This window comes from Protopterus annectens, chromosome 13.part0, assembly GCF_019279795.1.
Source record: "Protopterus annectens isolate FY-2018-M chromosome 13.part0, PAN1.0, whole genome shotgun sequence".
Classification (NCBI taxonomy): Eukaryota; Metazoa; Chordata; order Ceratodontiformes; family Protopteridae; genus Protopterus; species Protopterus annectens.
This window is the reverse complement of record NC_056747.1, coordinates 1,260,777,484-1,260,799,999: the sequence shown is the minus strand read 5'-3', so window position 1 is coordinate 1,260,799,999 and position 22,516 is coordinate 1,260,777,484. Positions and strand designations below refer to the sequence as shown.

General features: G+C 44.8%; 1 protein-coding gene across 1 annotated transcript in view; it reads left to right on the top strand.

Moving 5' to 3' along the window:
* Positions 1-22,516, top strand: part of NPEPPS (aminopeptidase puromycin sensitive) — a 1,948,381-nt gene that overhangs the window by 467,292 nt on the left and 1,458,573 nt on the right. The window contains exon 9 of the mRNA XM_044054968.1: positions 18,020-18,124. Coding sequence (XP_043910903.1) covers positions 18,020-18,124 — 105 coding nt within the window. The remainder of the gene's footprint in view (positions 1-18,019; positions 18,125-22,516) is intronic.

Sequence of the window (22,516 nt, the reverse complement as noted above, 5' to 3'; positions counted from 1 at the left end):
TCAACAAAACAATCAGATCCTGCACAGTCAGCTCAAAACCTTAAACCTGGCTGCATGGCAGATTCATTAGTCAAGCAGACAACACCTCTCTCTGTAGATGCTGTTATAGATGTCATTTTGGAGGCCAGGAGGTCTAGCACCAGGAAATCTTATTCAGAAAAGTGGAAGAGATTCTGTGCCTGGAACCAGGCTCAAAGCTTTGACCCTCTTGTCCCAAATATTTCTCAGATATTACAATACTTAACTGAGATGCTGGACAAAGGACTATCCTTCTCATCCATTAAGATCCACGCCTCTGCCATCTTGGCTCATTACAACACAGATCCTCCTATTTTGTCTCATCCATTGCTAAGACAGTACCTCAGAGGGGCTAAAAACATAAGACCGCCCCAGAGAGCACCAACACCAACTTGGGACCTCAATTTTGTCTTGGAAAAACTAACTTTACCTCCTTTTGAGCCAGCCAATTCAGCAGAATTAAAATATGCATCATGGAAAACTGCTCTATGTATCATGGAAAACTGCTCTGCTTTTGGCAATAACCTCAGCACGAAGAGTCTCAGAGTTACAGTCAGTGGAGCCTTTCATCATTTTTCACCAAGACCGGGTCTCTCTAAGAACAAACCCTTCATTTATGCCTAAGGTGGTATCCAGTGTGGCTCTTAACCAAACTATTCACTTGCCAACTTTTATCTAAATCCCCAGAATAAAGGGGAGAGACTTCTGCATTCCTTGGACATACACAGACAATTACGTTTCTACTTGGACGAAACAAAAGCTTTCAGAAAAACTGAGCATTGTTTGTAGCATATGCTGCAGAATCACAGGAAAAGGCTATTTCAAAGTGGATAGGACACTGTATCCGGTTCTGCTACACACAGCATGGGAAACCTGTACCTAGTAACATTAGGCCACATTCCACCAGGGCAACAGCCACTTCAACTGCCTACCTTAGAGGAGTACCTACCAAAGATGTCTTGGAAGCTGCAACTTGGAGTTCAGTGCACACCTTTACCAAGCATCATCACTTGCCTCTTTATTCTAGATCCAGAACTGGCTTTGCCACTGCAGTGCTGCAGGGCCTCATAGCCACCCCAAATCCTCTATAGAACCAGCCACCCTGACTCAGCTTTGGGATTCAACCCAAGTGTAATGACTGCAGCAGTGAAATACAATGAACATAGTACAGTTTTGTACCTACCATAAATGTAGATGTTCGAGTGTCTTCACTGCTGCAGTCCAGGTACCCACCCGCCATTCCCTCTTTCTTAGCTGAGACTTATCTATACCTTTCAACCCTATACTACCTATGAGGTGTATTTGCTGGTAAATGAAGGTTTTGTTTTTACCTTTATTGCATGTTTTATTAGCAATATGTATTGCCTACCTATTTGGGGGCACCTGACATCTGGGGCAAGAAAAACTGAAGAAAATGGCGTTGGCTGCATCTTGTATACCCCTGGCGCACTGACTTCAGGGAAGAAGCGACAGCAACCGACGCCGGGCCAAGACTTGGAACTCTGGCCGATTGTGGGTCCGCCTAACGGCAGGATAACCCAAATGTAATGACTGCAGCAGTGAAGACACTCTAACATCTACATTTATGGTAGGCACAAAACTGTACTTTGCTTCCTATGCTAGGCAAGGATGCCTGGTTGGCAACACTGGATTTAAAGGAAGCCTACCTGCACATCCCAATCAGGGAATCTTGCAGAAGATACCTACGCTTCAAAGCAGGCTACATGCACTATCAGATGTTCATCGTGTTTCACTGTTGCAGTCATTACATTTGGGTAATCTGCTGGCAGGTTGCCCTCAGTCGGCCTGATTAACAAAGTCTTGGGTCTTGCGTCGGTTGCTGTCCCTTCTTCCATGACGTGAGGTCGTCAGGGGTATAAAACATGCAGCCGACTCCATTACGTCAGTCTTTTTTGCCGCGCGGTGCCCGAAGCGGAAGCAGTTTGCAAGTGCCGGTCGGCTAACTTCTGAAATTTTCGTTTTCGAGTTTCAGAACCGAAGTCTTCAATTTAAAGCTAAGTACCCCGTTGGGGAAACTTTTTCTTGCTCCTTACCGATGTCCGTAAAAGTTAATAATTGTATTACTTGTGGGAAGCAAATACCTCAAGGATTTTCATTTGTACTGTATTCCTTGCCCTGACCACGACGTACCTTGCTGTCGGTTTTGTGCTTTATTTAATCAGCGCACTATCCGTCGTCAGTATATTTTTGCTTCAAAATATTTTGGTTCTCGGTTTAATTATCCAAAAATGACGTCGGTTAGCCATCCGGCTACCGGAATACCGAAAAAAACGCAAAGAAAGACAGGCCGTTGAGGTCCAAAACTGCCGACAGCGCTTCTCCCAAGCCAGTCGCCAGTTTCCTGGTACTCAGTGAGGCGTTTTCGCAGCCCCTGATACCCGCTACCTCTGATTCGCAGGCCTCTGCTGAGACCCATTCGGAATCCGGTATGCCGCGAGATGCTTCACATATGGAACCTGTGGATGTCCTTACCTTGGATGGGTCCAGAGCCGTCGAGCAGGCACCAGCTTCTGAGGGTGTTTTCAGGCCTACAGACTTGCATATTAAACTGACTGCAACTTCAGTGCCAAGGCCTAAATCTCAATCTATGTCTAAAAAACTGATGCCCAGGCCACATGTCCAGGCCCCTATGCCTAAAAAACAAATGATCAAAATGGCTGAAAATTTAATTACTCTAATCAGGGGTAGTCAAGCCCCCCCCCCCCCCCCCCCAAAGAGGCCTAGGATTGAATTTGACAATCTTCTGAACAGGACTGCGTTTTTTCTGACTCTTCTAATGATCTGGATTTGGCCATACCTACTTATGAGGACTCTGCAGAGGATTCCATTCCTTCTGCTTCTCCGCCTGAGGATTTTTCTTTTGGGGAAGCTTTACATACCTTAAGGGAGCATTTCCACTGGGAAAGTCAGGACTTGGTTCTAGTGTGCTTTGACGTTCGCTTTCATCTCGCCTTGTGGTTTAAAGTCAGGATTTCTCTGAATCCAAAAAGAGGCTTAGGGATTTCCTTCTTCCTCAGCATAGGCCTTTGGCTATACCTTCTGTGCTAGATATTGTTGATGATGTGTTTTCAGAATCCAGTATGGCCCCTGATTCCTTGCCCTCCAGCCCCTAGCAAACCAGACAGGTACTACAGGGTTCCTGACTCCCACAAATTCCTTTTCAAAAATCCTGTTGCGGACCCTGAAACATTCCTGGCTGCAAGCTTGAATACAACTGCCCGTATGGTTTTCCTTACGCCAGAAAAGCAAATTTATTTGTTGACTTACTTTCAAACAGGTGTCAACAAAAGCCCTGCTATCTGCAAGGCAAATACTGCAAGCCTTGGGGTTCATGGCCTCATGCATTCTTATTCCATATGCAAGACTGCATATGAGGAAACTTCAGTGGTACTTAAAAAGTTTATGGAGTCAACATTGTCACAGCCTGCAAACGATTCCTATCATACCTTGCTTGCACCTAGAGTTCCTATGGTGGGCAGAAGCCTGCCACCAAAACAAGGGACTGCCATTCACACCACCCTTTGCCACCCAAAGCCTAACTACAGGCGCATCAGACTATGCATGGGGGGCTCATCTGGCAGGGAAGTGCATGCAGGGCAACTGGAGCCCAAATCAAATGCACCTTCATATCAATCAAAAAGAAATGCTAGCTGAGCAGAATGCACTGACAGCCTTCAAGGACTACCTTCATCCAGGACAATTACTGATAAAGACTGATAACACCACGGTTATGTGGTATATAAGCAGGGGGGGGTACACATTTCCTACCCTCTCTGCAGACTAGCCATTGCATTGTGGAACACTGACTTGAGCTGCCAAGTACAACTACAAACTCAATTCCTGCCAGGAAAGCAGAATGCTCTGGCAGACGAACTAAGCAGAAATCTCTTGGACCTTCACGAATGGAAACTGGAACCACGGATTTTCAACATGTTGACACGCAAATGGGGGAGCCCAGACATGGATCTTTTTGCCTCTCCCCAAAACTGCCAGTTGGACAAATTCTGCACAAGAACTCATCACAAAAAAGCCTGGAAAGTGGATGTTCTGTCCTTCAGCTGGAAAAACTATCAGTGTATGCCTTTCCTCTCTGCGTTTGCTCTCCAAAGTTCTACTAAAAGTCAAACAGGACAAACCAAAAATGATTTTGATTGTTCCAGACTGCCCTCGCCAACACTGGTACCCACTCCTGCGCAGTGTCACACATTTCTCCGTGGCACCTGCCTCAGACTCCTTCCTTACTGTCTCAGCAGGAGAACCAAATTCTGCACCCTATGTCTGCTCCAAACATTGAATCTTGCAGCTTGGCCAATCACTTAAATTCCCCTTTAGCAAACCTGTGATGGATGTAATTTTGGAGGCGAGAAGACCTAGTACTAGAAAGTCTTATGCTCTGTTTGTTTGTGTCTTTCGGCTTTTCCCGGTTAGGGGTCGCCACAGCGGAACTCCGGTCCGCTAATGATTGGCAGTTGATTTTTACATACCGGCTTGCCAGGCCTGACGCACAACCTTCAACGAAGGTACGCCCATTCACGCACGTCACCACGCAGAAGATGTCTAGCTGAGAATCGAACCGGACAGCGTCTTACTGTGAGGCGACAACGCTACTGCAGCACCAAAGTCTTATGCTGACAAATGAATAAGATTCTGTGCCTAGAATCAATCTCAAGGGATGAGCACAGCAGTGCCCAATTTACCTCAGATTTTACAATACTTAACTGAGAAGACTCACAAGGCCCTGTCTTTTTCTTCCATAAAAATCCATGCCTCAACCATTTCAGCTTATTACAGCACAGACCCCCCCCCCCTCCCTTCTCTCATCCCCTTCTAAAACAGTATCTCAGAGGGGCCAAAAACTTGAGACCACCCAGGAAAGCTCCAACCCCTGCCTGGAACCTTAACTTTGTATTGGAGAAACTCACTCTACCTCCTTTCGAGCCAGCTGTAACTGCAGACTTAAAATTTCTTTCCTGGAAAACACCCTTCCTCTTAGCAATCACTTCAGCTAGAAGGATATCTGAATTACAGGCCCTTATGGCAGTGGAGCCTTTCATCATATTTCATGCGTACAGGATGTCACTCAGGACCAATCCATCATTCATGCCCAAGGTGGTATCCAGTGTGGCTCTTAATCAGTCCATTCATTTGCCAACTTTCAAATCCACAGAACAAGGGAGAGTGGATTCTGCATTCATTGGATGTACACAGACAACTTAGATTCTACTTGAACAGGACTAAATCTCAAATAAAATCTGAACTGCTGGTAGCATTTGCTGCAGGAGCAGAGGGGAAGGCTATTTCAAAGGAAACCATTTCTAAATGGATAAGCCATTGTATTCATTTTTGTTATAAGCACCATGGAAAACCTATCCCCCAGGGGATCAGATCTCATTCCAACAGGGCTGCATCTACTTCAGCAGCCTTTCTCAGAGGTGTTCCTACCAGGAATATTCTAGAAGCTGCTACCTGGAGTTCAGTTCATACTTTCGCCAAACATTATCACTTACCAATTTTCTCTAAATCCAGAGCTGGCTTTGCCACTGCTGTTTTGCAGGACCTTATAGCTAGTCCTAATGCTGTATAAATCCATCCTCCCAAACTTAGCTTTGGGAATCTACCCAAATGTAATGACTGCAACAGTGAAACACGGTGAACATAGTACAGTTGTGTACACTTACCATAAATGTAGATTTTAGAGTGTATTCGCTGTTGCAGTCCAGGTTACCCTCCCTCCAACCCCCAGTTTTTCTTTTACTATAACTCTTCTTTCTTTTATTATGCTTAAAAGCCTTTTGGTGTATTTGCTTGGAGATATATTTGTGTTTCTAATTACATATACATATGTATGTATGTATGTATGTATGTGTGTGTATATATATATGTATATATATATATATATATATATATATATATATATATATATATATATATATATAAATAGATAGATATATAGATATAGATACATACACAATAATTTTGCTCCCTGTTTGGGGGGCACCTGACATCTGGGGCAAGACAAACTGATGTCATGCCGTCGGCTGCATGTTTTATACCCCTGACGTCATGGAAGAAGGGACAGCAACCGACGCAGGACCCAAGACTTTGTTAATCAGGCCGACTGAGGGCAACCTGCCAGCAGATTACCTAAATGTAATGACTGCAACAGTGAATACACTTGAACATCTACATTTATGGTAAGTGTACACAACTGTACTTTCTCTGCACTGCCCTTTGGCTTATCTACTGCACCCAGGGTATTCACCAAGTGCCTAGCTCCAGTCATTGCATTTTGGAGGCATAGAAATATTCAAATATACCCATACGTGGACGATTGTCTAATTCAGGCAGAAAGCCAGGACATGCTTTTGAATCATCTGGCATTTGTACAAAAGGTGATAACTTCTCTGGGGTACACCTTAAATGAAAAGAAATCACATATTTTACCCTGCCAACAAATTGTATTCCTGGGAGCAAGCTTGAACACAACTTCCCAGATGGCTTTCCTCATGCCAGAGAAACAAGTTCATTTGACAGTTTACTTCAACCTAATGGCCACAAAGACCCTGCTATCTGCAAGACAAATACTGCAACCCTTGGGGTTCATGGCCTCCTGTATTCTCCTAATTCCATATGCAGAGCTGCATATGAGGAAACTACAATGGTATCTAAAAAGCCTATGGTGTCAACATTCTCAGGATCTAGAAGCAGTGATTCCTATCATACCTTGCCTGTAAGTAGAGTTCCTTTGGTGGGTAGAGGCCTGCCACCAAAACAAGGCACTGCCATTCAATCTGCCCCCTGCCACCCAAACCCTAACAGACACATCAGACTATGCATGGGGGGCTCACTTGGCAGGGAAGTGCATTCAGGGCAAATGGAACCCAAGTCATATGCACCTGCATATCAATCAAAAAGAAATGTTAGCTGTACAGAATGCTCTGACAGCCTTCAAGGGCTGCATTCTTCCAGGACAATTGATGGTAAAGACAGACAACACCACTGTTATGTGGTACATAAACAAGCTGGGGGAACCCACTCTTACCCTCTCTGCAGACTAGCCATGACTCTGTGGAACACAGCCTTGAGTTACCAAGTGCACTTACAGGCTCAGTTCCTGCCAGGAAAGCTAAATACACTGGCAGATGAACTAAGCAGAAATCTCATGGACCCACATGAGTGGAAACTGGAACCAAAGACATTCAACATGTTGATAAACAAATGGGGGATCCCAGATATAGACCTGTTTGCCTCCCCCCAGAACTACCAGTTGGACAAATTCTGCACAAGAACTCCCCACAAACAAGCTTGGAAAGTGGATGCCTTGTCCTTCACCTGGAAAAATCTATCGGTTTATGCATTTCCTCCTCTACCTCTCCTCTCCAAGGTACTACTAAAGATCAAACAGGACAAACCAAGGATGATACTGATTGCACAAGACTGGCCACGTCAACACTGGTACCCCCTCTTACGCAGTGTGTCACTGCTCACACCATGGCACCTGGCTCAGACCCCTACCCTGGCCAGATTCTGCACCCTCAAGCCTCAAACCCTGAACTTGGCAGCCTGGCTAATTACCTGATCTCTTCGTTACCATCCCTCAGTAAACAAGTGTTGGATGTCATTTTGGAGACAAGGAGGCCTAGTACTAGAACATTTTATGCTGAAAAATGGAAAAGATTCTGTTCCTGGAACCAAACTCAGTGGGTGGGCACAGCAGCGCCCAGTTTACCTCAGATTCTTCGATACTTAACTGAGATGCTTCACAAGGGCTTTTCCTTTTCCTCCGTCAAAATTCATGCCTTAGCCATTTCAGCTCATTACCACACCGAACCACCCCTCTTCTCTCATCCACTGCTCAAGCAGTTCTTCAGAGGGGCAAAAGAGCCCCAACTCCAGCCTGGGACCTTAACTTTGTTTTGGAAAAAACTTCACTCTACCTCCTTTTGAGCCAGCTGCAAGTGCAGAGTTGAAATTCCTTTCTTGGAAGACAGCCTTCCTTTTAGCCATCACTTCAGTAAGAAGGGTGTCTGAATTACAGGCCCTTATGGCAGTGGAGCCTTTCATCGTCTTTCATGCGGACAGGGTGCCCCTCAGGACCAATCCCTCTTTCATGCCCAAGGTGGTATCCAGTGTGGCTCTTAATCCGTCCATTCATTGCCAACCTTCTTTTCTAATTCACAGAACAAAGGAGAACGTATACTGCAGTCCTTAGATGTTTTCAGACAACTTAGATTTTACTTGGACAGGACTAAACCTCTCAGAAAATCTGAACAGCTGCTGGTGACGTTTGCTGCAGGGGCAGAGGGGAAGGCCATTTCAAAGCAAACCATTTCTAAATGGGTAGGCCATTGCATTCATTTCTGCTATAAGCACCATGGAAAAACCTATCCCACAGGGGATAAGACCACATTCAACCAGGGTTTCATCTACCTCTACAGCCTTTCTCAGAGGTGTCCCTACCAGGGACATCCTAGAAGCTGCTACCTGGAGTTCTGTACATACTTTCACCAAGCATTACCATTTGCCAATTTTCTATAAATCCAGAGCTGGCTTTGCCACTGCAGTCTTGCAGGGCCTTATAGCTGGTTCTAATGCTATCTAATTTCCTCCTCCCATCCTTAGCTTTGAGAATCTACCAAAATGTGATGACTACAACCGTGAAACACAAAGAACATTGTACAGTTGTGTACACTTACCATAAATGTAGATGTTAGTGTATTAACTGTTGCAGTCCTAGTTACCCTCCCTCCAGCCCCCTGACTCCTATTGGCTATTACCTCTATTCTTCCTTACTATGTTTAAAGCTTTTTGGTGTATTTGCTTTTTTGTTGGAGGTGTAACCTTGTATATATAATTGCTTCCCATTATGGGGGCACCTGACATCTACGGCAAGAAAAACTGATGTAATGGCGTCGGCTACATGCTTTTATACCCCTGACTACCGGACATCATGGAAGATGAGACAGCAACCGACGCAGGACCCAAGACTTTGATAATCAGGCCAGCTGAGGGCAACCTGCCAGCAGATTACCCAAATGTGATGACTGCAACAGTGAAATACTCTTAACATCTACATTTATGGTAAGTGTACACAACTGTACTTTCTTTGCACTTCTTTTTGACTTGTCCACTGCTCCCAGAGTCTTCACAAATTACCTGGCTCCAGCCATTGCCTATTGCAGACAGAGGAAGATTCAGATATACACTTACTTGGATGATTGCCTGATTTAGGCAGACAGGAAAAGCTGTTGCAGCATCTGACATTTGTAAAGGACCTTCTAACCTCCCTGAGGTACACTATCAATGAAAATAAATCAAAAATAGTCCCAGTCAAAATATTGTATTCCTGGGAGCAAGCTTGGACACAGCATCCCAGATATGGCAGTCCTTACTGTAGAATAACAAGCGTATCTGACAAGCTACTTCTTTCAAATGGCCACTAGAACCCAGTTATCCGCAAGGAAAATCCTGCAGGCTGTAGGGTTCATGGCCTATTGCATTATACTAATTCCATATGCCAGACTGCATATGATGAAACTTCAGTGGTACTTGTCTTTGGTGCCAACATTCTGAGGACCTGGCAACTGTCATACCTTGTCTCAGGACAGAGTTTCTTTGGTGGGCAGCAGCATGCAACTACAAAAAGGGACTTCCTTTACACAGTCCCATGCCGCCCAGACCCTAACCACAGACGCATCAGACTATGCCTGGGGGGCACATCTGGACGGCAGGTTCATTCAGGGCCACTGGAGCCCGAACCAAGTTCATCTGCACATCAACCAAAAAGAGATGCTAGCTGTTTAGTACACTCTTGACAGCTTTCAGATCCCTACTCTCACCAGGGCCCCTTCTAATAAAAACCGACAACACCATAGTGATGTGGTACATCACCAAGCAGGGGGGGGGCCCAGCTCTTACCACTATGCAGGCTAGCCATGAACCTGTGAAACACTGCATTGGCTATGCCTGTTCACCTGCAAGCTCAATTCCTGCCAGGCAAACCAAACTCTCTGGAAGACATCTTAAGCAGAAATCTCCTAGACCCACACGAGTGGCAATTAGTCCTCAACACCTTCAGCCTTCTAACCTAGAAATGGGGTACCCCGATGGTGGACCTATTTGCCTCTCCCTACAATCACCAGCTCAGCACATTCTGCACCAGGGCACCTCGCAGCAAAGCCTGGAAAGTGAATGTCCTGTCCTTCCAGTGGGTAAAACTCTCAATCTATGCATTTCCCCCTCTACCTGTTCTTACAAGACTACTGCTCAAGATAAGACAGGAAAGACCAAGGGCAATGCCCCAGACTGACCACTCCAAAACTGGCACCCACTACGCAGTCTGTCACCGGTGCCACCATGGCATCTACCCCAGATTCCAACCCTCCTCACTCAGCTGGAGGGACAAATCTTACATCCATACCTGCAAACCCTGAACCTTGCAGCCTGCTTATTCCTCGAGTTCTCTTCCAGTGGCCAGCCGAAGCAAGCAGGTGTTGGATGTCATTCGTGAAGCCAGAAGACCCAGTACAAGGAAATCCTATGCTGATATGTGGAAAAGAATTGTTCCTGAATTCACACTAAAGGAGCGGACATAGCACAGCCCTCCTTATCTCTCATCCTGGATTACCTAAGAGACCTACTCCACAGAGGCCTATCCTCTTCCATTAAGATCCATGCCTGTAGCATCTCTGCTCATTACAGCACTGAATCACACCTCTTCTCTCACCCTCTCATCAAACAGTTCCTGAGAGGGGCTAACAACTTAAGGCCAACAAGAGCAGCCCCCACCCCTGTTTGGAACCTTAACTTTGTGCTGGAAAAGCTCATGCTACCCCCCTTGAGCCTGCAGCGTCAGCAGAGTTAAAATTCCTCTCTTGGAAAACAACCATGATTCTGGTCATCACTTCAGCTAGAAGAGTCTCTGAGCTACAAGCACTCATGGCTGTGGGAACTATTCATCATTTTTCATGCTGACAGGGTGTCCCTTAGGACTAACCCTACTTTTATGCCTACAGTGGTGTCCAGTATGGCTCTCAACCAATCTATCCATTTGCCCACCTCTTTCCCCTAATCCTTAGAATAAGGGGGAAAGGATCCCGCACTCTTTTTAGACGTGCACAGACTGCTCAGATTCTACCTAGATACGACTAAGCCCTTCAGAAAATCTGACCAGTTACTAGTCAGCTTTGCACCAGAGGCAGAGGGCAAGGCCATATACAAACACCATCTCCAAATGGATAGCACACTGTATCCATTTCTGTTACAAACACCATGGGAAACCACCCCATCTGGGGGTCAGAACCCATTCCACTAGGGCAACTTCAACCTCTACAGCATTCCTCAGGGGAGTCCCTACCAGGGACAATCTGGAAACTGCTACTTGGAGTTCTGTTCACACCTTTACCAAGCATTACCACCTGCCTATCTTTTCCAAATCCAGAGTGGGTTTTGCAACAGCAGTCCTGCAGGGCATACTAGCCAGCCCCAACTCTTCTTGACTGCCTCCACCCATTCTTCAGCTTTGGGAATCAACCCAAGTGTGATGACTGCAACAGTGACACACAAAGAACATAGTACAGTTGTGTACACTTACTATAAATGTAGATATTAGAGTGTATTCACTATTGCAGTCCTGGATGTTCTTCATCTCGCATTGCTGCAGTCCTTACACTTGGGTAGTCCGCTGTCCTCGGTCGGCCCGAATATCAAAGTATAAGGCTGACGTCGGTTAAGGCGCATTTGACTGACATCAGGACGTCAGGGTACAAATGCGCATGACCGACGTAATATCCTCAGTCTTTTTTGCCGCATGGTCCGATGCAGAAGCAGCTTTGCAAGTGCCGGTTGGCGTTCTGAGATTTTTCGATTTCGAAGTTTCAGACAGAGTTCAAAGTTGGCTAAGTACCCCGTTGGGGAATATTTTAGTTTTTTCTTGCCTCAGTGATTTACCGGATGTCAGAAAAAGTCAATAATTGCATTTCTTGTGGGAAACAGATACCGCATAGAGATTATCATACTTTGTGTATTCCTTGCTTAGGGCCTGAGCACGACGTTGTTGGCTGTCGCTCTTGTGCTAGATTTAATAAACGCACTATAAAGAGAAGGTTGGATTGTGCAAGGTTAGTCTTTGGGAAGCGGTGTAATTATAAAATGCCGTCGGATGCTCCGACGCCCGCTTCTTCGAAGAAGCGCAAGGACAAGGTAGTTAAGCCTAGGCTAGAAGAACCGTCTGTACCGGACGCCGGTTCTTTGGAGGTGTCGGTGGAGCCGGTGGCTCCGCCGGAGGTTTCTTTGTGTTCCCAGGGTGAGACCTTATTATTGCAAGATGTGGCCTCTCAGGAGGCAAGTCAGGCTGAGGGGGCTTCTCAGGTTACTATACTCCCCTCCCTTCCTAGGGTGACTAGGCCCTCTCCTTCTGTTTCTAAGGCTTCTCCCAGGGGCAGGCCAGGTTTGGCTTCAGTTGGTGTTACCCCTAGCTCTTCAGGTACTGTGCCCAAGAAGCATATGCTTAAAATGGCAGAAGATTTGATTACTTTAATTAGGGGTTCTATGCCCCCTCCTGATAAGAGACCTAGGTTGGAGCCTGAGTTGGGGGGTTTTGAGCAGGCTTCGGATGTTTCAGAGTCTTCGGCTGAAGACTTGCAGGAGTACTCTCCTTATTCTGATTCTGATGTGGATGATTCTACTCCTTCTGCTTCTCCTCCTGAGGATTTTTCTTTTTCAGAAACTCTTCATTCCATGAGGGAGCATTTTAAGTGGGAAGGTCAGGACTTCTCTGATTCCAGGAAAAGGCTTAGGGAATTTTTGTGTTTACCCCAGCATAGGCCTTTGGCTATACCTCCTGTTTTGGATGTAGTAGAAGATGTTTTTACAGAGGCTTCTCTTAATCCTGATTCTTTGCCTCCTGCTCCTGTTAAGCCGGATAGGTATTACAGGGTGCCTGAAGCTCATAAGTATATTTTTAAGAGTCCTAGGGCTGACCCAGAAACTGTTAGTCAGGGGCCTAAAGGTGTTAAGGCTTCTGTTGTTAAGAATCCGGTTCCTGCAGACAAAGAGGCTAGGGCCTTGGATAGATGGGGAAAGAAAGTTTATACTTCTTCCACTTTTGCTATGAGGGCTTTGAATTGCCAGTTTCACATGTTGAAATACCAGAACTATCTCCTTTCACAACTAAAGTCTAAGGTTGATGCTCTGGCAGTAGGTATTGATTGTAAAGAGTTGCAAGATTTAGTGCATGTTTCTGAACAGGTGGGTAAGCATTCTTTGCAATGTGGTTTTGATGCTGTACAGGCCTCGTCTAGGGTGGCTGCCACTGGGTCAGTTCTTCGCAGGCACGCCTGGCTAAGGGATCAAAATTTGTCTGAACATGTTAAAACAAGGATTTTAGATGCTCCTTTACAATCTGATGTGTTGTTTGGTCCTCCTGTTGAGGCAGTTTTAAAGAAAATGGAAGACAAGGCTAAGTCTATGCAGACTGTTAAAGATTTTTTGCAGTTCCAGCCTCCAAAGTTTAGTAGAAATTGGCCTACTTAAGGGGTGGACGTATCCTTCTTATGATTCCCAGTCTAGGGGTAGATCTAGACGTGGTAGGGGCAGAGCTCAGGGCTCTTTCAGGCCTAGAACAGGGAGTTCTCCTGCACAGTCTTCGGGTGAGGGCAGGGGTCAGTCCTTTCGTAAACAGACCCAATGACCTACCTTTTCAGCTGCCAGAGCCTTCTCGTCTGGCAGCACCTTTGGGAGGAAGGTTGGCACTTTTCAAAGAAAATTGGAGTTTAATTACCCAAGACAGATGGGTATTGGATATCATACACCACGGTTACAGGTTTTATTTCCATACCTTGCCTCCTTTCAAAGGCATGCCAGACATTCCTCCTCAACAAAGAATAGAGGCTCACAAGCAAGTTTCTCTGTTACTCCAAATAGGGGCCATACAGCCGGTCCCTATGCCAGAAGTGGGCCTAGGATTTTATTCTCGCCTGTTCCTAGTACCAAAGAAGGGGAACACGTGGAGACCAATTTTGGATTTATCTACCCTCAACACTTATCTGGACATTCCCAAGTTCAAAATGTTGACGTTACAGCAGCTTTTACCTCTGCTGGGCAAAGATCATTGGATGGTAACTTTGGATCTCAAGGAAGCTTACCTTCATATTCCTATCAGACTAAGTTGCAGGAAGTATCTGCGTTTTCGAGCTGGGACTTCTCACTATCAGTTCTCTGCATTGCCCTTTGGCTTATCTACTGCGCCCAGAGTATTCACGAAAGTTCTGGCTCCAGTGATAGCTTTCTTCAGGCTAAAAGGAATACAGATCTATCCTTATTTGGACGACTGCCTGATTCTGGCTCAAGGAAGGGAAGAGCTTCTTCATCATTTGGAATATGTGATAGCAGTGCTAAGATGCCTGGGGTATTCTGTGAACGAAATAAAGTCCAGTCTAGTACCCTCTCAGGACATGTGCTTTCTGGGTGTGAGACTGAATACAGCATCCCAGATGGCCTTTTTAACCCCGGACAAACAAGAGTCTATCCCTTTACTTCAGTCAACTGTCTCATCAGTCCGTGCTGAATGCAAGGACAGTCCTTCAAGCATTAGGGTTCATGGCATCTTGTATTCTGGTGCTTCCCAATGCCAAACTGCATATGAGGAAGCTACAATGGTATCTCAAAAATGTATGGACACAGCACTGCCAGGATCTGGACACTGTCATTCAAATAATACCTTGCATTCAAAAGGAATTTTTATGGTGGGCTCAGGAATGTCACCTAAACAAGGGACTCTCTGTGACCCGGCCAGAGGCGAGTCAGATTTTAACGACAGATGCCTCAGACAAAGCTTGGGGAGCTCATCTACATGGAAAGTGGATACAAAACAAGTGGCCTGTCAGACTACAACATCTACATATCAACATGAAGGAGATGTTAGCAGTCCAGTTTGCATTAATAGCTTTCAAGGAATTACTTCTTCCAGGGCAGGTGTTGATTCTAACAGACAACACAACTGTCATGTGGTACATCAACAAGCAAGGGGGAACGCATTCTTATCCTCTATGCAGGCAAGCAATGATTTTGTGGGAGACTGCTCTCAGTTTACAGCTCAATCTTCAGGTAAGGTTTCTGCCAGGAGCACAGAACTCCTTAGCAGATGTGTTGAGCAGACGAATTATGGATCCCCACGAGTGGAAATTGGATCCTCATGTATTTCAGAAATTGACAGTGTCATGGGGAACTCCAGGCATAGATCTGTTCGCTTCTCCACTAAACCATCAGCTGCCAAAGTTTTGCACAAAAAGGTTTCATCCCACAGCTTGGAAAGTGGATGCTCTTTCTTTCAATTGGAGCAATCTTCATGTGTATGCCTTTCCTCCTCTGCCTCTCCTCCCAAAGGTACTTCTAAAGGTCAGACAGGACAAGCCACGGATGATTTTAATAGCTCCAGATTGGCCTCGACAGCACTGGTACCCATTACTGAGAAGTCTGGTACGGAAGCCTCCATGGCCTTTGCCTTCGATTCCACACCTGTTGTCACAGGAGGACAGCCATTTGCTAAATGTCAAACTTCACTCTCTTCACCTAACAGCCTGGCATATTCTGTTTTGAACCATAGAGGGTCTCAACTTCCACAACAAGTTTTGAATGTGATTTTGGAAGCTAGAAGGCCTAGTACAAGGAAAGTGTACAGATAAATGGAAGAGATTTTATTTTGGAGTGCAGCAAAAGATTTTGATGTTTCTGAGCCTAATTTGAGTGTGGCTCTTCAATATCTTACTGAGTTACTGGACAAAGGTTTGTCTTTCTCTTCTATTAAGGTTCATGCTGCAGCAATTTCCGCTCACTATGATTGTGTCCCACCATTGTTTTCTCATCCTTTATTCAAGCAATTTCTTAGAGGGGCAAAGAATATAAGACCCCCACGAAGAGCTCCTACTCCTGCTTGGGATCTCAATTTTGTGTTGGAGAAACTCACTCTACAACCTTTTGAGCCTGCAGCTACTTCTGAGTTGAAATATTTATCATGGAAGACTGCTTTTTTTGTTGGCAATTACCTCTGCAAGAAGGGTTTCTGAATTGCAGGCCCTTATGGCAGTTGAGCCTTTCTTGATTTTCCATAAGGATAGGGTATCATTACGTACTAATCCTTCCTTTATGCCTAAGGTGGTTTTTAGTGTGGCTTTAAACCAAACTATTCATTTGCCTACTTTTTGTGCAAATCCCCAAAATAAAGGGGAAAAGATTTTGCACACTTTAGATGTACACAGGCAGTTGCGTTATTATTTGGACAGAACTAAAGGGTTCAGGCAGTCTCAGCAGTTGTTTGTTTCTTTTGCTTTGAGTTCTCAGGGCAAGCCTGTGTCTAAACAAACTATTTCTAAGTGGATTGGGTTTTGCATTGCTTTCTGTTATTCCCATCATGGCAAGGAGGTTCCAGCTGGGATTAGGCCTCATTCCACTAGGGCTACTGCCACTTCTACAGCTTTTTTGAGGGGAGTGGCAACCAAGGATATTTTGGAGGCAGCTACTTGGAGTTCAGTGCATACTTTCTCTAGGCATTATCACCTGCCACTTTACTCTAAATCCAGGGCTGGTTTTGCCACTGCTGTTTTGCAGGGCATGTTGGCAGCTCCTGCTTCCTTGTAGTTAGCCATCCTCCCTTACCTCTGCTTTGGGATTCTACCCAAGTGTAAGGACTGCAGCAATGTGAGATGAAGAACATAGTACAGTTTTGTACCTACCATAAATGTAGATGTTCGAAGATCCACATTGCTGCAGTCCAATTTACCCTCCCTCCTTCCCCTCTGCAGTTAGAGGCGGTTGTGTGGGTTGGGTTGTACATATTGGGTATATTGTATATTTTGTACATATAGTTAGTGCAAGGGTGGTTGGTTGGTTGTTTGCTGTCTTTTGGTTTTGACCTTTATTTTTAGGGTCTTCTGACATCTGGGGCAAGAAAAGACTGAGGATATGACGTCGGTCATGCGCATTTGTACCCTGACGTCCTGATGTCAGTCAAATGCGCCTTAACCGACGTCAGCCTTATACTTTGATATTCGGGCCGACCGAGGACAGCGGACTACCCAAGTGTAAGGACTGCAGCAATGTGGATCTTCGAACATCTACATTTATGGTAGGTACAAAACTGTACTTTTCCCACCCTCCAGCCCCTTTGTCTCTGTCTCTCTCTCCCCCCTTCTCTAATTCTCTTACTCACCCATTACAGGGCTATTGGTATTTGCTTTTTACTGGTGGTATTTTTTCCACTATAACTTAGCTCCCTATCTGGAGGCTCCTGACATTTGGGGCAAGAAAAACTGATGTAATAGCGTTGGCTGCCTGTTTTTATACCCCTGACGTCAGTCCTGAAGCAACAGCAACCGACAGAGAAATACTAAGTCTCTGGTATTTGGGCTGACTGGGGGTTACCTGCAGGCAAATAACCCAAGTGTGATGACTGTAGTAGTGAATACACTCTAACATCTACATTTATGTTAAGTATACACAACTGTACTTTCCCACACGTTTTGAGTGATAATGCAGCAGTGATCCTATGGCTGTAACAGTTACCAATTTGGGGGAGTATGCTCACACAGGCTGCTCTCTAAGGCTGCAAGCATCTCTTGAAAATGTTTGAGGGTACTCACCACATAAATATAACTGTAGGTGCAAATGCATGTTGATAGGATTGTTAAACCTGATAATGTTTACACAAGCACACACATGTTGGTTATATACATTCATTGGGTTTTAAGATTTACAGTATTTTCACTTTGTGGTGTATATTTTGCAGTTGCATTTTAATCCCATTTAATTGCATTTTAATCCTATTCAGCTGAAGAGAGTAATTGCTGCCCTATTTTGAAACATGAGTATTGCCTCAGTAAATTCAGTAATATAAAGTGCTGTTTTGATAGGTTACAATACTAGTTTGCAGACTGCTGCATGTTTGAAAGTGTACAATTTTTAATGTTCACTGTGTTTGTTGCAGGTGAATGTGGGACATCCCTCAGAAGTAGATGAAATATTTGATGCCATTTCATACAGTAAAGGTGCATCAGTGATTAGAATGCTTCACGACTACATTGGAGATGCGGTAAAGTGATAATTTCCTCTGTGCTGAGAATAGTTATATTCATGGTTTGGCTCATTAATATTAAAAGCAGGTATAAATGTAATTGTTGATGGGCTTTAAATTGCATATGTCTTACGAGTCAAGTTTGGAAGCTTCTGCAATGGGTGATGGATGGAATTTTATATTCCAGTCTCCATAGAGCTCATCAAAACTTAGTATGCTCTGTAGTCCTATCTCGCTTTTATTCTTACATATGGGTTCAGAGCCGATCCTCCACTCTGACTCTGCCGATTACAGAGCTCGAAGTCTCTAAGTTGGCTTGTGGCAAGGTAGGTATCCCATTGCACTACTAACAATCCCCAGATCTCGTTTGCCGCTCTACGAGTTCAGAAGTGTTCTCTTTCTTGGCTGTGGCCAAGTTGGAATATATTTTTCTTCCAGTATTTATAGTGTTCCTTTTTTACTGTAAAGTTAATTATTAATAGCTTACTGTTAACTTGCGAGTAGTTAGTGGTTTTTTTCTGAAGTTTTATTGCTAATTGTTGTAGCTAATTGTTAGCCGTGGTTTCCGCAGGCCTTCTTTTAGTGGTATCCCTTAGTTTTTGTTGTGCTAGTTATTGTTAATCTTCCTCAGGCATAGGTCTGTTTTTAGTTAGAGGAGCTACTTTTGCCTTACTGTTGCTTGTTTATTCTCTATCTCGCCTACCCCACTGTTCAGGGTTAGGCCCATTTAAGTTAGAGGACCTTATCCTCTCATTGTTTTTTGCTGTCTACAATTATAGTCTGTTGTCGTTGTTGTGATAGTTATGTCTAAGGAAACTAAAGACCATAAACCTTCGGGTTTTAAGAAATGCGAAAAATGTTCACAAAAAAGTTCTCTGACTGGCGGGCATAGTATTTGTGTTTGTTTGAGAGCCATACATCTACAGGATACATGCACCTTTTGCCATTCTTTTAGTTTTCGGGTTCTCCAGGAAAGGAAGAACAAACTGATTTTGAAAGGTCTCCTTAAACCTTCCTTTGAGGAGGATTTAGCTAGTTCTCACTCTTCAAAAAAAGAGAAGGTTAAGTCGGTGAAAAGACGGTCTCCGACACCAACTGACAAATCAGGACCTCCAGAGAAAGTTGCCAAAATTTTCAAACCTTTTATGTCCTCGGCTCCTTTGCCTTCGGAGCCGGTTGAGGTTATTGATATAGACCTTCCAGTTTTGGCCCCAAGTTTTTCGGAGCCTATAGCTGAATCCATACCTCAGAGCTGGTCAAAAGACTTGCTACCGGTATCCCCTACACTTAGATCTCCAATTTTGCAGAGATCTCGATCCCCTACCTTGTCTTCCAGATCCTCCAGGAGTCTGAGGATTACGAGAGGGTGGTGTGTAGACTTTTGAAGTAGTTGGCGCTAGCAAATTTGTTTTAGGCTCCGACCCAATCTGTTCCGGAGCCATATTACCTACTTCTGTTCCTCCTCCGAGCCATGCTGGTCTTTCGGAGCCAGATCTATCAGTGCCGTTTGTGGAACTTGTAGACGCCCTAATGTTTATGGATATCAGCTGGGTATGACAACCCTGTGTTTCCAAAGGTCAAACATTCCTCATATGCTGTGCTGATAATGTCATAAGAAGGCAGAAACATGCATGTCCACAGCTAGAGGGGTTTGGCTTTAATCATCTGAAATTGTCCATAGACTTAAAAATTAAAGTAAAAGAAAAAGTTGTGGACATTCAGAATTGCCATTTAGCTGAAACACCTGATATCCTTAAAGGGTGATTTGCATATTTCCCATGAGGCCTCTGATGCAAGAGGTTTAAGGTGTCACACAGAAGTCTAGCTTTGCTAGATTTTTCTTTTTGTGTTTTTTAACCAGTTGGTTATCTGCGTTACCTTTTTACTCTGTTTTAAAAGCAAATGGAAAAGATTCTCTATCTGGACAGTTGAACACAATCTTATCCTCTTCAGCCCCACTTCCAGCGATTTTTGAGTTCCTGACCGACCTTTTTCAGAATGGAGTCAGCCATTCCACTATCAGATTACAAATGGCGGTCATGTTATCCTCTCACATTGAGGAAAATCACATGTCCATTGCATTCTTAAGACTGTCAAAAGCCTTTCTTATTGGAGCCGTTCTGTTACAACCTCCTCTTAGAAACCCAGTTCCTCCTTAGGGTATTACTATTTTGCTGCAAGACCTAACTAGTCCTCCTTTTGAACAGACTACCAAAGCTGATTTAATATTTTTATGTAAAACTCTTTTCTTACTTACTGATGTTCATCGTGTTACCCTGCTGCAGTCATCACACTTGGGTTATCCTGTCGTCAGGCGGTCCCGCAGTCGGCCTGAATTCCAAAGTCTTGGTCCGGAGTCGGTTTCTGTCGCTTCCTCCCTGATGTCAGTGCGTCAGGGGTATACAAGAGGCATCCGACGCCATTTTCTTCAGTCTTTCTTGTTGCGCGGTGCCCAAAGCAGAAGCAGTTCGCAAGTGCCGGTCGGCCGACACCTGAGATTTTCGAATCGAATTTCAGTCTGAAGTCTTCAAAGCGAAGTACCCCGTTGGGGAAACTTTTCTTGCCTCAGTCCAGTGTCAAAAAAAGTTAACAATTGCATTTCTTGTGGGAAGCAAATACTTCATAAGGACTTTCATTCTTATTGTATACCTTGCCTAGGCCCAGACCACGATGTCACTGGTTGTCAGTTTTGTGCTAGGTTCAATAAGCGAACTATAAAGCGACACTTTGATTTCGCACAACACTACTTCGGTAGGAAATTTAATTTCACTATGCCGTCGGAGCAACCGACTACCGGCGTGCATAAAAAACACAAAGATAAAGACAGGCAGCCTAGATCCAAGCCAGACTCCGAGGCCTCGGCTGGGCTGGTCGCCGGTTCTCCGGTTTTCAGTGAGGTGCCTACGCAGCCCCTGGCGACCGCAGAATTGGAACCCCAGACAGCTTCGGATTCTCAAGCAGAGAGTTCTAGGCCGACACAGCCATTTTCTTTAGGCCCTACCGACAACATTGCAGAATGAGAAGCCGGTGCTGTGGAAACACCTTCGGTTACAGAAGGCGTCATCAGACCGACTACTCTCACCATAAAATCTTATGCTAAGCTTAAGACTCCTCTAAAACCAAAAAAGACTGCACATCAGTCTCCAGTTCAAGGCCCCATGCCTAAGAAACAGATGCTTAAAATGGCTGAGGATTTGATTTCTTTAATCAGGGGTCCCCAACCCCCCCAGACAAAAGGCCTAGACAAGAGGAGGATTATGCCTCCTCTGATCAAGTGTCTATTTCCTCAGGCTCCTCTGAGGAGCAGGATTACTCCTTTCCCCCTTATGAAGATTCTGATGCTGAAGATTCCATTCCCTCAGCTTCTCCCCCTGAAGACTATTCCTTTGGGGAAAGCTTACATACCATGAGGGAACATTTCCACCGGGAAGGTCAGGACTACTCCGACTCAAAGAAAAGGCTCCAAGAGTTTCTTTTACTCCCCCAGCACAGACCACTTGCTATCCCTCCAGTTTTAGACATTGTGGATGATGTTTACTTAGAATCTAGTCTAAATCCAGATTCTCTGCCTCCTGCTCCAGCCAAACCAGATAGATATTAGAGTGCCTGACTCACACAAATTCCTTTACAAAAGACCTGTTGCTGACCCAGAGACAATCTCCCAGGGTCCCAAAGGGCTAAGGCTTCTATGGCTAAAAATCCTGTACCCTCTGAAAGGGACTCCAGAGCACTAGATAGGTGGGGGAAGAAGGTTTACACCTCAACTACTCTAGCTATGAGAGCACTAAATTGTCAGTTTCACATGCTGAAATACCAGCAATTCCTAATGTCTCAAATAAAACAAAAGATGAGCATGCACCCTCAACAGTCTGAATTCAAGGAAATGCAGGATCTGTTGCATGCAGCTGAACAGGTGGGCAAACATACTTTACAATGTGGATTTGATTCCTTGGAAGCTTCCTGCAGAGCAGCTGTTACTGGGTCTGTTATACGTAGGCATGCTTGGTTAAAGGAACAAACTCTGCCTGATCATGTTAAAGCAAAGTTACTAGATGCACCCTTACAGCAGGATGTCTTATTTGAGGTTAAAGCAGAAGAGGTTTTAAAGAAAATGGAGGATAAGGCAAAATCTATGCAGACAGTCAAAGATTTCTTACAGGTACAACCCCCACGCTTCAGCAGAAATTGGCCAACAAAAAATTGGTCCTTTCCAGCTTCTGACAGACCACAGAGGGGTAAATACAGACGCCCAAGGGGCAGAGGACAAGCACAAATCCCAAACCTTGCCAGTGGGGCACTGCAACACAGAAGGGAGGAGAAGACAGGTCCCAAACCACTAGAAGACAAACACAATGACTTAAACCTCAAACTACCAAGCAAAACTCTCTTGGCAGCTCCCTTGGGAGGAAA